Source organism: Balearica regulorum, chromosome 2 (genome assembly GCF_011004875.1).
Source record: "Balearica regulorum gibbericeps isolate bBalReg1 chromosome 2, bBalReg1.pri, whole genome shotgun sequence".
NCBI lineage: Eukaryota > Metazoa > Chordata > Aves > Gruiformes > Gruidae > Balearica > Balearica regulorum.
Genome location: NC_046185.1, coordinates 156261954 through 156280247, shown reverse-complemented (window position 1 = coordinate 156280247; position 18294 = coordinate 156261954). Strand labels below are relative to the sequence as shown.

General features: G+C 38.8%; 1 protein-coding gene across 3 annotated transcripts in view; it reads left to right on the top strand.

Moving 5' to 3' along the window:
• Positions 1-937: 937 nt before the first annotated feature.
• The window catches only part of WDR37 (WD repeat domain 37), a 51016-nt gene continuing 33659 nt past the window's right edge, over positions 938-18294 (top strand). Inside the window, exons 1-6 of one of the 3 annotated variants that reach the window (XM_075746582.1) lie at positions 938-1113; positions 6516-6547; positions 10401-10578; positions 14886-14982; positions 17547-17642; positions 17804-17868. In XM_075746582.1, coding sequence (XP_075602697.1) covers positions 10441-10578; positions 14886-14982; positions 17547-17642; positions 17804-17868 — 396 coding nt within the window. In that variant the 5' untranslated portion in view covers positions 938-1113; positions 6516-6547; positions 10401-10440. Of the gene's footprint in view, positions 1114-5668; positions 5687-6515; positions 6548-10400; positions 10579-14885; positions 14983-17546; positions 17643-17803; positions 17869-18294 lie in introns of those variants that run through there. The other 2 variants (XM_075746584.1, XM_075746583.1) reach the window with 2 other exon arrangements.

The window sequence follows — 18294 nt, the reverse complement described above, 5'->3', positions numbered from 1 at the left end:
CTGAAAGGAAAAAGAAGATGAAAGAGAACAGCAGGCATACTTGTAGCTGGGAAGCACATGAAAAGAAAATGTAATATTTTCAGCCCTCACTCTGAGGCACATATTCTTCTGGCCTTTTCACAGAACCTCTTCTGAGGCAGCTAGATAATCTGCAGGGAGAAAATAATTAGGCAAAGGCCTCTTTTGACTTTCACAATCTGCTACAATTAATAAGAATTTTAGGTGAAGGTTTCTTCTAAGCGTTAATCAGCAAAGGAATTAATCACATTTCAATTATGTGTTGTAAGCTTCAAAGTGAACAGCCTACTTGCAGAATGTAGCGGTTAGCTTTGATTCACTGTTTCTGCCATATCATCTGCAGATGCAGTAGAAAAAAAATCCAGATTCGGTATTTCCCAGCCACTCTGTATTAAAAAATTAGGAATTCCAATGGTGTTTCAGGGAAGTTTCATCTCCCTTGTCAGCCCACTCGGGCCATAGTTAGAATGAAACACAGCTCAGCTTTTTGAATACCAGCATTAAATTACCATCTAGGAGCTGCAGGGTCGAAAGCTAACCACGGAGGCGTGGGCCCGAGGTAGTGCTGCCATCTGCCCTCATTCTGCGCAGTCTGACGGGGCCAGCTGCCATACCGGTGACTTTTTTTACGCGGTGGGTTCGTTACCGCACCTCAGGTCAAACGTGGCACCGCCGAAGCTGTCGGCATAGACCGGTAAGCTTAGGGACCGATCCACCAGCGCTTACGGTGTCCGATGGCGGCTCCCGCCCTGTTCCAGCAGCATTTCCGAGCCGCCGGGCAGAAGCCGCCCGAGGCGACGGCCACCAGGCGGGAGGCTCGGCTGGCGGTGAGGAGCGACCGCCCCGGCCTCAGCCCGTCGCCATGGCGGAGAGCGGGGGCCGCGCGCGGCTTCCGCCCGCCGCCGGATGTCGCCGCGAGGGCTCCTCAGCAGAGAGGCGCGTCGCTGCCAGAGCGCGGCGCCGGGCTCGTCGCTGCTGCCGTTGCCCCTCCCGCCCTTCTCCTCCTCCTCTTCCTCCTCCTCCTCCTCCTTCTTCTTCCCCCCGCCGTCTGCGGCCCTGCCCCTTCCCGCCCGGCGCCCCGGCTGTGGCTGACAGGTGAGTGCGGGGGGCTGCGGTTCCCCCCCCCTTCCCGGCTCCCCTCAGCGGGGCGCAGACCCTCCGCCATCTTCCCGCCTGGCGAGACCCCCCGCCGTTGCAGTAGCGGCTCCCCCGAAGGGCTGCGGACGCGGCTCGGCCCGGCGCGGTGCGGGGGGAGCCGCGGGGGAAGGGAAGGGCCGGGGCAGGGGTCTGGGCAGAAGAGCGGCGGCGCGGGCTGCGGGCGCTACCTGCGCGGTGCCGCCGCCTCGCCAGGCCCGTGGCGTGAAGTGGGGCTCCTGCCTTGGCACTCCCTCCCAGCCCGTCCTATTCCGGTTTATTTCCGCGTGAAATGACTTGCACATTCGTTCTTAAAAACCGAAATAACCGAAAATAAGTACTTTTTCTCCTATGTGTTGGGTTTATTTTAAAGATTTTTTTTTTTTTTTTAACGCTTCCAGCCCGAGGCTGTAGGGATGGTTCCAGGTCTGCAGACAGTGAAACCGAGGGTTCCTGCTGAGGAGACTGCTCGCTAACTTTGTTTATGTGCTATTGCATATCCTAAGGACAAGCCAGATCTAGTACCTCATTACTTTATAGATTGAGTTCAGATCCTCTGACACATGTACAAATGGAGCAAAAATGAAACGCCCAAATTCCCTGAAGGGGGGCACAACAGCATGAGGAAGGGAAGTGCTGTTTGTGGTGGGATGGGGTAGATCTAGCCTTTGGCAGCAGGAGGATGACTTGGAACCATCCAAGATGGGTAAAAGTTATGTCTGTAAAGACCCATTTGCAGTATTTCCCTCTTTTTCCTGAACTAAAAACAGTCAAAACTAATTTGAGGAAGAATTAATATGCTTAATGTATTCAGAGGTTGAGTAGATATTAGGTTCCAGTTGTAGAAGGAAATTAAATAAAAAGATTGTGCTTATGCAAAGATGAGAAAGTTTTCCTCAAGTTAAGCCTTGAACCGTTGTTCAAGGACATCTTGGTGTTTGCGAGAAAAGAGAAACTTCTATGTGTGTTTTTATTCCTCTTGTTTCATCTTCCACCTTGTCAAAGTTGGTTTTGTTATAGCCTTTTAAGGTCTACTTTCTATAACAGTAATGCATGGAAGATTTATGTAAAGAACTGGTGGAACAGCTTCTTTGAAATGATTCAGTGTCATTGAGTACACCTTGAAATTATACAAACGTCTATTGTTTGGGGACCCATTTTGCAACATCACAGCAGTATCTTTCTCCTTAAGCAAATTTCTGAAACTGTTTTCCAAGGAAGCTTGCTCTTGGTGTTTCTTATGTGATATTTTTGAAAGTGAGCCGGTAACCTCAAGAATCCTCAAGTATGTTTTCCAATGAGTAGTTTACATTAGATAAGATCTTGTGTGTGTGTGTGTGTGTGTGTGTGTGTCAGCCCTAACTTGTCTTGTTGTAATAACTTTAAATGTAGCTTTGTGTTTTGTGGACTTGGGCAATTATTTTAAGAAAAGGTGCCTGCACCAAACATTAAAATTTAAGGCAGAAGCTGCTGCAGTGTGTGTTTGTTTTGTTTTTTAATGCCAGTTGTTTATGTGTACGTTTGTCCTTAAACTACATTTATCATGTTAAATCTAAAGGTAACTTTCTAAGATGATACTGTGTCTCTAATGTAGACATGGCCTTCCACTGTCTTTCTTCTTAATTTAGGACTTGTTTAAAGGATGCAGTCTCTTGTGTGGACTGAAATGCTTGAGAGTGTTGGTATAGTCACAGGAGAAATGTTGTGAGTGTGGTGATAGTGTCTTAAAAGAAGAGCTTACTTCTACAAAATCGAGAAATTGCAAGCCAGAACTAGTATGTGTCAAGTAAAAGTTAAGTGGTACTGCATTTTATACATTTGAGATGAGATTGGGATTGTTTTATATCATGGAATTTTTAAGTCTTGGATCTAAGACTAGTAGCTTGTCTTGTGAGGTGAAGGTCAGGATGAGGGGCTTGTTCTGGTGGCCACTGTTTCAAACCTCTGCGAGGAGAGTTTGTTAGTGCTGTACGTGTGACTGCTGAGGAATGGACAGGAATCGGGATGGTGTCCTTACAAACCAGAGTGATTTGTTATTTTCTCATTCTTGAGTAATACCCACTGACTACTTTGAGAATGTCGTAGTGTTTCAAGATGGAAGGACTGGGTACTTGCAGTGCTGTTACGTGTACTGTTGGAAGGTTTGGTAGTTCTCTGTGGTAGGCCGTATGAGGAAATGCTTCAAGAATGTGCTGTGTGAAGGATATTTATTGGTGCTTCCAAAAAGCTTGCTAAATGTGTTATAGTTAGTGTCAAAGTTACTTGCTTTTGTTGATTTCTTAAGCAGTAAAAGATTCTAATTTATTAGCAAGTAATATATTCCCAAATGAAGAGCAATGACATTAGAGGTCACTCTGCCTGCATAAAAGCATAATAGCAATTCATCTAGTGCATTGGTAATAAGTACCTAAATATTGTTTGTTTAGAGACTAGCACAGTAGGATTCTGGCCTCTGAATGCGGTGCAGTGCTTCCTTAAACAAATACCTGGTTAAACCGCCTTTGCTCTTGAACTTCCTTAGGATTCTTCACCCTCAGGTCTTGTATTTGCATACCTGTGCATGCATGTAGACTAATTCTAGGCTATTAGGGATTTGCTAATACAAGAACGGGAGCTAAAATATCTGTGAAACAACTAAGTAAATAGGGTAGCCTTCAAACATACTTTAGGATTTAACCAGCAGTAAGTAATTTAGCAGTACCTGATGCTGTTTGTTGAACTCTTCAATAGAAAAGTCAGCTAATCAATACCTGTTAATGAAAGAAGGTACAATATATACTCATAAGTAACTAATTAGTGTTAAATGTAAGATTATGCTGTACCTTGTGCCATTTAGGCTAGTTGAAACAGTGAGCACACTCAGTCAGCATAGATGGCACAGATCACAAAGGAAAGTTGTATGCTTTCAGGGCATCAGCAATTTCACTTAACAGGTCTTGGTCTGATGATTGTTAGTGGACCCAGGCATATTTCTTCTATATTCTAAATTAAAAAATAATCCAAATTTGATAATGATTGTTGTTTAATATTAGTTAAAATAGGTCTGTATGGTTGAGAGTATCATTTCTTGCTTTTGTAGACTTTGGCAGTCTAGGTCTGCACTACATTTTGGTGTGATTGCAGCATTTGCTGACATAGTTGAATTAGCAAGATCAAAGCTTGCTAGCAGCAAACCTGGGCTGGCTTATGCTTCAATGGTGTTAGAAGCTTGCTCAGAATAGATACTTACTAATGTGTTAAAGCTTTTATCGTTGATTTCCAGCTGTATAACATATTAAAATTCATTGGTGCAGCTGCTTTACTATGCTTTCTGTCATAGGGAGGTTGTCACCTTTTCAGTGGTGGATGCTTTCCCCTTTTACATTTCGAGGAACATCCAGTTTTGTTTGAAAGTATGCTGCACTAAATTTAGAAAAAAAAAAATGTTGTAATGCTGGAGTGGATTTCATAAGGTTTGAGCGCACTTATCTAGCATCATCTGTGATGATCTGGCATGATTTTGTTTCCTAAATATTTATCTTTAGAAAAACAACTAGTCTTACAAAGAAGTCTGTTTAGCTTGATCTTTCTCAGGTGCGCTGTATTCTTGGGGATTGCATAGAATTAATAGCACTTGAATGTACAGCATCCTTGAAACAAATTGTTCACTGAAGACCTCAAAATGGAAGTTTTACTCCTTTAAATTTCTTTGCATATTAATAAAGAATGGAGTGGCATACTTTGATACTTATTTAAGTATCCTTTAACTCATGAGTAATGCTGTCAAACTGAGTTACATGTAATTAAGAACTTAATAACTGTAATCATTTTCCTCTCTTTCCCCTTTCCCTTCCCGCTTTGTGGGGAAAAAACCCCATGTTAATTGGCATCTTTGTACTTAAGGTTTTAATGGTTCACAGGACAATAATTACTATTGTAAAAAGCTTTTGTTTCTTATGTAGTATAGACTGAAATTTTGTTCTAAATCATGTTTGAAAATGAGACACCTGAGATGGAGACATTTGAGAGCACACACAAATGCAGTATTTTTTTTTTCCTGTTTGTTTCTTTTCTTTTTTTTTTTTTTTTTAAATCCTTTAAATAGTAAGTATTACTATTGCTAAATTCTAAACGAAGTGGAGCAGGGAGGTCTTGGGTAAGAGATGCTGCTGAAACTTCCTGATGCTTTCCCTTTCCAGACTTGTGTGTTGTCTTGAATGAACAAAAAAGGAAATGCAATACTGTAGCCATTCTGTCTGTGCTCTGACACTTCTTGAAACAGAACTCCCTGCCTTCTGCAGCATGTATACCCCAGGAATTCTTTCCTTTTAGCAGTCTGCTTGTTCTGTATTCAAGAGTAGAAGAAGTAGGCAAGTAGAATTACTTGATTGCTGCAGTGAATTTTTAAGTCGAGTAAGACCAGTGTGTGCACTTTTGGTGCCATTTCTCTATTGTAGCTGAATAAAACAGTAATTGCTTACACATCTGCTCTTTACTGTTACTCTGATGAAATATTTCCTGTGACTGAATACATGGTAACATCTGTTACAGAAAGGTAGGTGGCAGAACTTTAATTTAACATACTGTAAAATATGCCATGAGTTTAATTAACATGACTGAAATACCAAAGTATCTTTGCATTCAGAAAGTAGTAATCACCTATGGGCTAGATGTTTTCTAGGACACGTTTTTGTCCCCTACTTCTGTGGATTGACTTTGTCAGAAATTCATTTTGTACTGTTCTCTTGAGGCTTTGACAGATCATTGTGTGAAGAACACTGTGCAAACGTAGCACTTTCCAAAACGATTCAGCAGAAAGCTCAGTATGTCTCTTAAGTTCAGTTTTTAATAATACAGTACTTGTGAACTTCCACCCTAAGTGAATATAGTTTAGTAATACAACACTCTTCCCCCTTTTCTGTTTGTGTTGTTTTTTTTCTTTCTTTCTTTTTCCTCTTTTTTTCTTGGAAACTACTTTTAGTTAGCTTTTTTTACTCTTGATTACTAATTTTTAGCTTTTGTGAATTCAGCTTCGTTTGGTTCAGGAAACAAGAGTCCCATAGTTCTTGGTGATTTTTTCATCCTACTTGTAGAATTACAAAGTGGAAGGAAAGTGAGTTTATCTTTTCAGAGCCCATTTGTAACACTCAAAAGTTATGATTAATTACATTTGACTAACAATATATAATGAGTTGTTCTGAAGACTTTTCTTATTTATTTTGATTGGGATTTGGGCTTAGCCTTGGCTTGTGTTGATGTTCCTCCCCCGCTTTCCTGTTGTGTGGTGTGTTCTAACTACAAAAGTTTCAAAAATGTGAAAGACTTTGACTGGTTTGTATACTACTGACTGTTTCACTAATCAATATTTAATATGGTTTTCATAGGATATGTAACATGACACTGATATTCTGGACAGGTAATTTTCATTGTTTGAAAACCTTACATAATAAGGGGAATCAGGTAACTGCTAGAAATGAGCACCTTATTTATTTATTTTTTTAGCGTCATATTGCCAAGGATCTGTTCTGTGAAATCTACTCTTGAAAAACCTATAGCTTCTTACTGTTGCAATTAGCATCAAGATAGTTCTGAAATTGTTGGAAGTGAAGTTACTATTTAAAGGGACACTGTCACTTTTTTAAACTGAATTTACATCCTGGTTCTAAAAACTCTTTAATTATTGTTCCCTTACTGAAAGTTTATAAGGCTATTTGGTGGAATTCAGAGTAATATTAAAGGCAGTGAATGAAGCTAGTCCCCTTTGGCTGCTTCTTCCTATGCTCTGTATGCACATACCTGCTCGTTGCCTCTTTGGTTGCAGCTTTGCTATGGCTGTGTGCACCCTCTTGCAGAGCCTGGGGAAGAGCGTGCATGCTTGCTCTCTCCAGAACAGTGCATGAGTGATGTGGTCATGCTGGTGCATGAGGAGAGTGCAGTTACTGGCAGTGACACTGGCTGCAGGTGAAGTGCTGCTACCAAATAGATACAATAATGGAGGTGTTTCTTACCTAATCTTTTGTTTGCTTGTGAGCTGCGAAAGTGGAAACTTTTGTGTAGTTAATGTGAGAATTTCACTATGTAAAAATGTAATCTCATGCGTTTGACTGTGTCCCTTTAAATTCTACGTGCTAGAAGGTATAGCTGCCAAATCTGTACGTATGGATACTGAGTGGTGCATTGGATTTGCTTGAGGGAAGGGATGCCATCCAGAGGGACCTTGACAGGCTTGAGGAGTGGGCCCATGCGAACCTCATGAAGTTCAACAAGGCCAAGTGCAAGGTCCTGCACCTCGGGTTGGGGCAACCCCCAGTATCAGTACAGACTGGAAGATGGATGGATTAAGAGCGGCCCTCCAGAGAAGGACTTGGGGGATATTGGGGGATGAAAAATCGGACATGAGGCACTAGCAATGTGCACTCGCAGCCCGGAAAGCCAATCGTACCCGCTCATAGCCAATTGTAGAAGAAAGACATGGACCTCTTAGAGTGGTTCCAGAGGAGGGCCATGAAAATGATCAGAGGGCTGGAACACCTTTCCTGTGAAGAAAGACTGAGACAGTTGGGATTGTTTAGCCTGGAAAAGAGGAGAGACCTTATTGTGGCCTTTCAGTACTTAAAGGGGGTTTATAAGAAAGATGGAGAGAGACTTTCTACCAGGGTCTGTAGTGAAGGAGAAATGGTAATGGTTTTAAACTGAAAGAGGGTAGATTTAGATTAGATATACGGAAGAATTCTTTTACGGTAATGGTGGTGAAACACTGAAATAGGTTGCCCAGACAGGCGGTAGATGCCCCATCCCTGGAAACATTCAAGGTCAGGTTGGATGGGGCTCTGAGCAACCTGATCTAGTTAAAGATGTCCCTGTTTATTGCAGGGGGCTTGGAGTAGATGACCTTTAAAGGTCCATTCCAACCCAAACCATTGTATGAAGCAATCCAGACAGTATTTTTCTTGGTAAAGTTCTCTAAAATGAAGTAGCTGGCAGCAGAGGGGCAAACAAGATTTAACATAGTGAAAACAATGCTTGGTAAGGCATAAACCATATTAACATCCCTGTGTGTAACTACAGCTCAGGAGCTATATCTGGCAGGAATTGGAAAGGGTTTTTTCCCCCCACAGATACTAAGTGAAACAATGTTAACTGATTTATGTGATTATATGTAACTATGTGTATGTATAGTTATAAAACTGTTTAACACTTCTGTGCGTGTGCACATGGAATTTGGTGCTTTGGGCCTTAAAAAGTAGTCCGAACACTGCAAAAACCAGTAAACTGAAAGCCATTGAAAGAGTGGTTCCCAAGGGAGATAGGAAGGAGGGTGGAAGAGAGGAGAATATACATGTGTTTGGGATCTGATCATATTTTGAAAAGAAACAGAAATGTGATGAGCACTGAAAACCTGTTCCTAATTGTTGACCATATGTCCAGGAACAGGAAGATACTCAGTGAAGCCCAGAAAATTGGCAATAACTTATTTATGGGATGGGCTTTTTTAAATTTCAGTCCTGTCTTTCTATGGCGGAGGAATCTAGCCAGTGAAAAAAAGAAATCTAATCAAATAAGAAACTACCCAATGGTAGATCTTTCTCTTCTTTTTTCTTTAATTTGTGAACATAGCTAATTAGTTACTACTGATTAATCACACATAAAAAGCTCTGATGGGATTAGATGCAGGGGAGGACTGTGCAGAGTCCAGAGGAAATGAACAAAATAATGTCAGTGCAGTATAAGATAGTGATGCAACCTGAATTTTATTTTAGATTCACTACGGAATTGGTGTCAGGTTACTGGAACTCAGGTGTTCCAAAAGCTAATTAAAATACCAATTTTTTTAATGAGAAAATTTGAGGATGGATGGGCATCAAAACCTTAACTAAATCTAGTCTCATTTTTATATAAATTTGAATATCTTTATACATTTTCATTTTATGATATAAAAACCAAAGCAAATTTAAAGCTGTTTTTATTCATGATGCACACAGTGGTTTTAGTAAGCTATGCTTTTCCTTGGCTTTATGATATGTTAAAAAGCTGAAAATACCATGTCAGAACTACCCAACTGTTTAATGCCTAGTCTTGTTAATAGTGATGGTGCTCATTCCTAGCTTGAGATCTAGTGTGTTGGCGGATCTTAAATTGGAAGTGGCCCTGGGTTTGGTTTAAATTTTTTCTGATCAACTTATTTAAAAGGAAGCTCAGTTGCCTTGTTAGTTTTGCCAACTCTGCTCTCCTATTTCTCTGCAGACTGTTGCAGCTATTTTAAGTTGTAATTGTTCTTTCAGAAATCATTTATGCTGGAGAATGAATTTTTAGTTTGTTCTCAATGTTCATGATTGAAAAATTTTGAGTAATCAGTCTTAAAACATTTGAAATGTTTAACAACTGGTACTCCATGAAACAAAAAATAATTTCTGTTGAATATCAGGTTTAATTAAAAAAATCCAGTAATGTTGGTAAAAAATAAGATTTTGACAGTGAAGAATATATTCTCCATGTTTATGCAAGAAATCAAACATAATTTGATTTTTCTTAAACAGGGGAAAGCAGTAGATCATGCATGGTAATATTAATTGGTGACACTGTCAGGTGTTTTTAAGGATATTAAAATGCATATTTGACTTCAACAAGCTGACAAAAATTAACAACAATCTGGTAAATCAGGTGCACTTTCACTCTTCTCATACGTTCATGGGCACTTTCACTATTCAAGAAAGTGAAACCATGAGCTGTCAAAAATGGTGGAAAGCAGTTTTCTGTCATTAAAATTAATTTCTGCTTATGTGCAAACAAGTGCATCTTAAATTTTGTATGCTAACACTTAACATTGCATAATACGTTATTAACCTGACAGTGTCCCTAAATTATCATGTCTGTTTGCTTTCATTTTCCAGCTGGGTTTTAATTTTGCATGCATTTCAGTGAAATATAGTATGCGTAATAGTTTTTTCCTGGAAGCATTTTGGGGCTGTCTCTGCTAGTGCTCTCCAAAATGAGCAAGGTAGTGGAATTTATTTTCCTTTTGTGGAGGTTTGTTAGCTAATGAATAAGTAATGCAAAAGTGATTCCACTTTATTCACATATATGCATATGTGTTTTTGAACTTAATGTTGTTTGAAGAATAGCTGTAAGTAATAGGGATCGTGTCTTTTCAATGAAACCCCAAACAACTCCGAAATTTAGTAGAACTAAATATTTCTGTTTGGAGATAAAAATTTTAAGCTCTGGTTAGTTTGGCAGAGCAATTTTTAATGTGTAATGCTTGTCCTTAGTTTATCATAGGAGCCTCTGTGAAGCTGTTTTTTTGAAGTAATGCCAATAGAAAGTGGAAGTTGTGCATCTGCTCGCCAAGCAAAGCAGAAACGTAAATCGCACAGTCTTTCAATCCGAAGAACCAACAGTTCTGAGCAAGATCGGGCAGGACTGCAGAGAGACATGTTGGAAGGGCAGGTAAGATAACACACTGCTGCTTGGGTAATATCCATAACTTTATTATGAGGAGTGTTTTCTATGTGAAGAAATTAAATAAACTTAAGTAATACGTTCAGTAAAGCTGCAGGAACAGCAGACTTGCTTGTAAGTACTGATTGTCTTTGGAGACTATTGATGTGTTGACAGCATTTCAGGGTGTGTGTAATCAGACCTGTGGAGCTTTTTGTCGGCTTTTGTGTATTCTTACATGAATGATAAAACCATGAAGAAGGACAAAGAAACAGCCTATTTATTTTGCTGCACCTCTTCAAGTTGAAGATTGATTCTTGATTCCTCTCCTATGAGGACAGGCTGAGAGAGTTGGGATTGTTCAGCCTGGAGAAGAGGCGGCTCTGGGGAGATCTAATTGTGGCTTACCAGTACCTGAAGGGGCCTACAGGAAAGCTGGTGAGGGACTGTTTATCAGGGAGTGTAGTGACAGGACAAGGGGTAATGGGTTTAAGCTAAAGGATGGTTGATTTAGATGAGATGTTAAAAAGAAATTTTTTACTGTTAGAGTGGTGAGGCACTGGAACAGGTTGCCCAGAGAAGTTGTGGCTGCCCCCTCCCTGGAAGTGTTCAAGGTCAGGTTGGATGGGGCATTGGGCAATGTGGTCTAGTGGAGGGTGTCCCTGCCCGCAGCAGGGGGGTTGGAACGAGATAATATTTGAGGTCCCTTCCAACCCAAACCATTCTGTGATTCTATGATTTCACAAGTTTCAATTTGGAATAGTAGAAACCCAGGAATACGAATAAACCGAAATATTTGTTGTTAGGACTCTGATAGGGAAGGTACTACTGGGAACGATGTTCTGCATTCCTTTCCATAAAGTAAAAAAAATATTGTCCACTTGACAGAGGCATGAGCTAACTTACTTTGTTTTGTTTATTTTTTTTTTTAATTTGGCTCAAATGAAGGTGTGATCTTCTTCTGTAAACTTAAGGGAAAGAACAACCACCACAAACTTCTATAATTTTCTTAATCATTTCAGTCTGTGTAGTGGACACAATCTGGAGCCACTTGGAGCATTTCACCTAGCAATATTGAGGTTAACTGTACGTAAGGCTTGTGTAGCGAGTGTTCGAAATAGTGCTGCCAAAGTTAAGTAGATATCTGTTTGAAAACTATTTATTGTCAAACTGACTGTGCAATGTTAATGCAAGCTTGGCAAAGATGATGGAAAACTTGATTTTTATCAGAGAGGTGGTTTGAAATATTAACTCTGGCTATCAGAAACCTCACTTTCTGGACTCTGCAGATACTCTGAAGGGAAAACCTTGTGTTTTCTCAGTGTTTTTTTAAATCGAGTCTGTTATTCCTTAAATTACAGCATTAGTTTTCTGGGAACTAACAGAGCCCAGGTTGTTGCTTCTAGTCATCTAGAAGTTGGAGAATGTAAGTACTTGGATAGAAAACTGTTCATGCGTTTTGGGCTATTACAGCCTTACTTCAGGAGAGGAGTGAAGGGCAGCTGAGAGGTCAAGGCATGCTGCACTTTGATGTAGTAAACCAAAATTTTAAGCTGTTTTAGTATTTATCAAACTCTTTAATTGTATTATGCTGTAATATGTAAACATTTTAAATGTTTTTTGTACCATCTTATGTAATTTTGTTGACCTTTAACCTTGAACAGCCAGTGGCAGATTCTAATGAGTAGAGAGTACTAATGCCTCTTCACAGTGAAGTTGTAAACCACATGAGATCTAGATAAGTACTTTTGCAGGTAAACAGATAACATTATGACATGGTATTTTAATAAGCTAATTTAAATAACGTCAACTTTAAAGAGAGTAAAGGAAGTGGATGCATTTTACTATGCTGGTTACTTAAGGGCAGGTTTAGATTTGCTTATGCATTCAGCCTCTGACAAGTGGATTGAAAACCTTTCCTCCATCTCCTTTTCTGTTTTGAAAGTTGTAAGATAACTTAGTTTCTTTCATAACCTTGCTTGTGGAGTTACTGGGTAATTGAACTGGAAATAATTCTTCTAATTTCAGTGTTTTTCTTAATAGTGTTTCATTTGTATAGTATTCTTGTTTAATTAATTTAGTTTCAGGTTGGTTTTAATGGGGTATCTGTTTCACATTCTGGTTGACTACGAATGCATGAAAAATAAACTGTGTCAGGGGAGAGGCAGATTAAGATGCAGAAAGGAATATCCTGGGGGGGCATAAGGAGCATAGTACCACTTCTTTCAGCACAGTGCCTGTTTCAGCACACTGCCACAGCTTAAAGTAGCTGTGTGTAAAACTGAATTATGCACAAAGCAGATGTGTTCTGTGTCATGGCTATTAGTGGTTTCTCTTGCTCTTCTCTTTAAAATTGATGTTCAGAAATAAGTTATAAAATCGGGATCATGATAGGCTTTTCTGATTGTTTCTGCAGACAGTCATCTTGATTGTATGAAACAAAATGCGAGTGAGAGAAAATTCTGGCTGTTCAGATGCTGACTTGGTGGAAGGCGCATGCTGCCCTCTGATGGCTGGTATGCACATGCTGCTTCCTAGTTCAGGCAGTTTATAGGAATGGAACAATTTCTTTTGGTTTGGGTTGCTGGAACGCTTAAGAACAAAAGAAGTTACAGTCATCCTTAAACTTGCATTGAATAATGGAGCTCACTTGAATTTGAGTGGTGTCCTGTGCTAACATTTGTAGTCCTATTCTAGTAATGCTTATTCTGTACTTCTGGACCTGAAATAGCAGTTGGTCCTGTGGCAGAAGCTGACTCAATTTTCTTTTTTTGCTTATAGTTGATGATTTCAAGATTTCGAAATTACATACTTTTGCTTTGTTTAAAAAAAGTAGATGGTGCCGATAGGCACGTTCCCTGTATATTTGATGGACAAACATTGATATATTTATGATATGGTATACATGATACCATATTTATTTCACTTTGAAATTCGGTATCTTGTTTTCTTGCAGAGATATTTCTCAGTTTTTGAATAAAGCTGCATTATTTACAGGTTTCTCCAGTAATAAGATGTCTTACTGAATTCTGAGATGGCCAGTTAGATATGCTACAAAGGAGTAGTTGAGCTTTTTCCTTGTTAGGGTAAGGCTTAGTTAAGTGGAAACTTCTTTTATAAAATGTTTATAGCTGGCTACCTAGATAAATAATAAGTGTAGTAAGCCAACTTAGATAATGTGGTCCACCAGCAACTGAAGAATAGAACAGGTTTAGTAGAATTTATTTACGTAGTGAGCAAGGATAGTTCATCATTTGATCTGTACTTATAGTGGATTAATTGATCATGGTTATGGTTAATGGCTATTTTTACCTTTCTAATTTGCCATTTTTTTAGTAGCATGCTGTGCTTTAAATTTAAAAGGTGTTTGCTCGTACTAGGTTCTCAATGTACTGCAATCAGTTGTCTTCTGCTTTACTCGCTGTCTGCTCAACAGTGTTTGATAACAGAGTCATTGATATACTGAGAACCTTGACTCCCAGCAGAAATCACTACTAACTTGTCTTGGATACGGTATGCATTTGTTCAGGGAAAATATGGTGCTGATCTCTGTTTTATAGGCAGATGAATAAAATTTAAATAACTTGCCAACAGAAACTTGTGATCAAGTTGTGTATTGAGCTCATACTGATTCTGGGTTAGTAGTTTTTTTACATACTTGGTTTTGAGCCTCGGAATTGGTGTGTTGATTATGCTGAAGAAAAAGATCAGCCCCCCTTTGTGAATTTGCTTCCAAATACTTTCTGTGAAGAGGAGATGCTTGAATAGTATCTGGGGAAGGAAGGATTAGAAATTGCAATTTCCTTCAGACCTAGTTGTGGTTAGTGACAAAAGTAGGTAGATGTTAAAAATATGTTTAGAAAGTTAGTTTGTCTCAAGCTTTAGTAATAAGATGCTTTGTGATGACAACTTCCTAATCTAATGCACAGTCAACTTCTGAATTACTTTGTCAACCAAAGGTATTCATTCTTCTTGAACTGGAAGCACCTTGACATTATATTATAATTTTTATCCACCTTTTTTCTTTAATGAGTTGTACATGTATCTTAGTTTCATAATTTATCTCTAGTAAAAACAAACAAAAAAAGAAACCCCACAGGTGATTTGAATTCTGTTCCTTGAAAGAGAAAGCATATGAAAATGAATAATTTCATGATGCACGGGGTGTGGGGGGGGTGTGTGTTCTACACTAGTAGTAGTTTTAATTTCCCTCCTTGCTGGGAGATAGAGAACTGTTAAAATCAGTTTAAGATTGAAGGGTAACTACATAAAATATATATAAAGAAAATTATAAACCCCAATATTTTGCCTTTTAGGATTCTAAACTACCATCTTCTGTCCGGAATACGCTCCTTGAACTTTTTGGACAAATAGAACGGGAGTTTGAAAACCTGTATATTGAAAATTTGGAATGTGAGTATTTTTTCCCCAGCAACTTATGAATTGTTTGGATTTAGGATATAGTAGTGCTAATTGAGACGCTTACCTTGGATACTGTAGTGTAATTACCATAGCTTTTCTGTGAGGAGTTTAAGAATTGTTTTGAACTTGTAGCCAAAGATGGGGTTTATACCTTTTCAGAAAAATCACTCTCTTAGCTCTTTGATGCAAGTAGGAAGAACTGATGTGTATCATTCTCTTTGACTCTCTGGCAAAGTGAGTGAAGTGACTGTCGCCTTGTCACTGTAGGCTCTGGTATAAAACATGTTAATCTGGCAGTAACTCCATTCAGCCATTGACGGTTGTGGATTTGTTGTATATTTACAGGCTTAATTTTAGTGATGTAATATTAGTAAAAATTGGAAAAGTGTCTTGAAAAAGTGTAAAATGTGGTGGTTTTGATCATATTACTTAGTACATTGCATAACCAGCACCTGCAACTCTTCATGAATTTTGAAGTTGCTCGGATAAAAGCTCCAGATGTATTTGCAAAAACTGTTATTTGTTTAATGACAGTGTAGTTGTATGGTAATGTAATCCAGGTGATCCAAGGAGGATTGAAAGTAATTCAGGCAGTCATACAGTAAAGCCTCAGTTCAATTTTCCTTGCTGGATTTTGGAAGCTACGTTGCGTGGCTTGGCTTCCGAATTGTGGAATCTGTCTGATTTGGCTCCAAGTAAAATTTCTTTCTCCGCACCTAATCTGTTCCCACAGTTAAACCAAACACTCATGTTAAAAAAAAAAAAAAACAACAACAACCAGACAACAAACCAACAAATCCCCCCTCCCCCCCCCCCCCCCAAACCAACAAAACCCAACATTCTTGCATTCTTTTTGAAAATGTGCTAGCTCTTAAAACCTGAGATCGTGTTGGTTAAAGGCTATCATCAACACTACATGGTTTTTTTAGTGACAATTTGGACAACTGAGTTCTCAGCCTCCTGCTGAGAAGTTGGCTGGTAGCAAGGAAAGTGGGGATTCTCCCCACCTGCCCCAACTTCAGAAATGTTTGTCAGAAAACAAATGGTGAATTTGTACTCTCCAGAGTATGATTACTTTCCTTCCGTTCCATTTCTGTTTATTCTGCATCTTCTTTCTTCACCTCACGTTTCTAGTTCACTCCTGGCCTTTGTGATCTCTTTCCACCTCCCTGACAGTTTCTAAATTTTTCTCTTCTGATGCCCAGTCTGTTATTTTTGCTCTTGGTCCAGTTCTTGCATTAAGTGTACATAGAGAATCTCAGGTTTTTCCTCCCTGGCTTTTCATGCACTCCCTTTCCCTTGTTACAGCTTATTTTCTAGTTTCATCCTTTCCTTATCCCTTCCAGGCTTCAGTTGTGATCCTCTCAGGCAATTCTTGGATCTGCCTAGCTGTTTGTTTTAGTCATCTGTTACTACAAGCCTGTCTCTTTGTTTACTTCTCATTCATATTGTCTGTGTTTTATAAAAGTTTATGTGACTGGGAACACAGGAAAGAGAATCTGACTTTGCTCGTTCAAGCACTTGGATGTGGTATAGAAGTGTATACTGACTTTTCTGGTGCTTAGAACTGAGATTTCAGTGAATTTCTCAGAAATGGCAAGAATCGTGCTCCTGATGGGTCATGTTCTCCCACATTTCAAAACCTGTGAGTGAATGACTTTTTTTAAAGAAATCCTAAGAATTTATGGAAAGATGGACCTAGACTTATTCTCAACAACAGTGAAAAACTGCTTGGTTAAAGCCTCTCAATAAGATTCACCTGAGGAGAACACTTAGAGAGTATTGGCCCAGATTTTGAGAAAAAACTGTAAGCCACTGAAAATGTTCCTTATAAAATGAAGTTGAGCAACTTTAAACCAGCCCAGCCACTGGAAATCATTTATAAGTGCCTGATTTGTTTTAGCTATGCCATCACTATGTCTTGTGTTGAAATGGCACTGGTGAGAATTATAAATAATTGACAGAAAAGCATACCTTTGTTACAAGTACATGTTTTATTTTAATCATACTTAGTGTTTCTAAAACACTTGATTGGAAAATGTATGTCATTCTACATTTTTAATGTATTTCGAAATACAAAAATGTACATTTGCTGCACTACCTTTCTTACTGAAATTCTAACAGTAGACGTGTTCAGGGTAAAATACTATTTCATGATTAATAAAATCTTTACCAAGAAATGACATACTAATTCGGTGTCTGAAAATTTTACGATGTTGCAAGTTTTCTGTCTTCTGTTGGATTTAATTCAATACAGGTGTGCCATGTATTTCACAGAAGCTGTTTTGTTAATCCTTAGCCACATTTATTAGTAAAAGTAACAGTAATTAGAAGCCACTTAGACTTTTCTTGGAATCTGGGTCAAGGTTGATCTCTGGAAAATTCAGCATGAATCTTGGTTTATGTCTTGGTGAGACCTGCTTTTATAAAATCACAGTAGATCTCTTTTTCCTGTCCTTAGCATAAAATAGATTACTTACTAACCATAACAATTCTTAAATAGTATGTTAACAATCTTGTTAATGATACCCAATTTTTTGTATTAATATTGTTAGTACGTAGAGAGATTGATACACTGAATGAGCGTTTAGCAGCTGAAGGACAGACAATTGATGGAGCTGAACTGAGCAAAGGACAACTGAAAACAAAAGGTAAGAGAACCACAAAGAATCCTAAACTAGTATTTTTGAATTTACTTTTTGTGTACTTTGGCCAAAACTTAGACTCTTATTGAAGGGAGTTGATGCCAGTTACTTATTTGTGTAAGCTAATGCTGTATTTGAAATATCTTCCTTTAAATTTGTCTCAACAGCCAGTCATAGTACCAGTCAGCTTTCTCAGAAATTAAAGACAACTTACAAGGCATCTACTAGCAAGGTATGAGACAAATTAAATCTCTACTCATCAATGTGTACTAACATGACTGTCTTTAAGTTGCAAATTGTGGTTTCTTTAAGCTGAGCAGTGCTGTTCTTTGAGTAAACCTGCCTCATGAGGAACAGTATCTTTACCTTGGATTCATCAATTACCTGTTAAAGCACACTGTATTACTTTTTGACAATAATTGCTCATATTTTTAAAAGAATAAATGTTGGAGAGGAGGGAGTGTGTGTGCTCACGTGTATGTGGGATACTTTTGTAAAGAGAACTGATGGAAATGGAAAACTTAATAGGTAGTGAATTTCTGAATAAAGATTTGAGTATTGCAGTTGAAATGGGGATTTCAGTAGGCATCTATATGTGTACTATTATAGGGTTTTGTGGGGTTTTAAAATTATTTTTATTTTTTAGGTATGACACTAG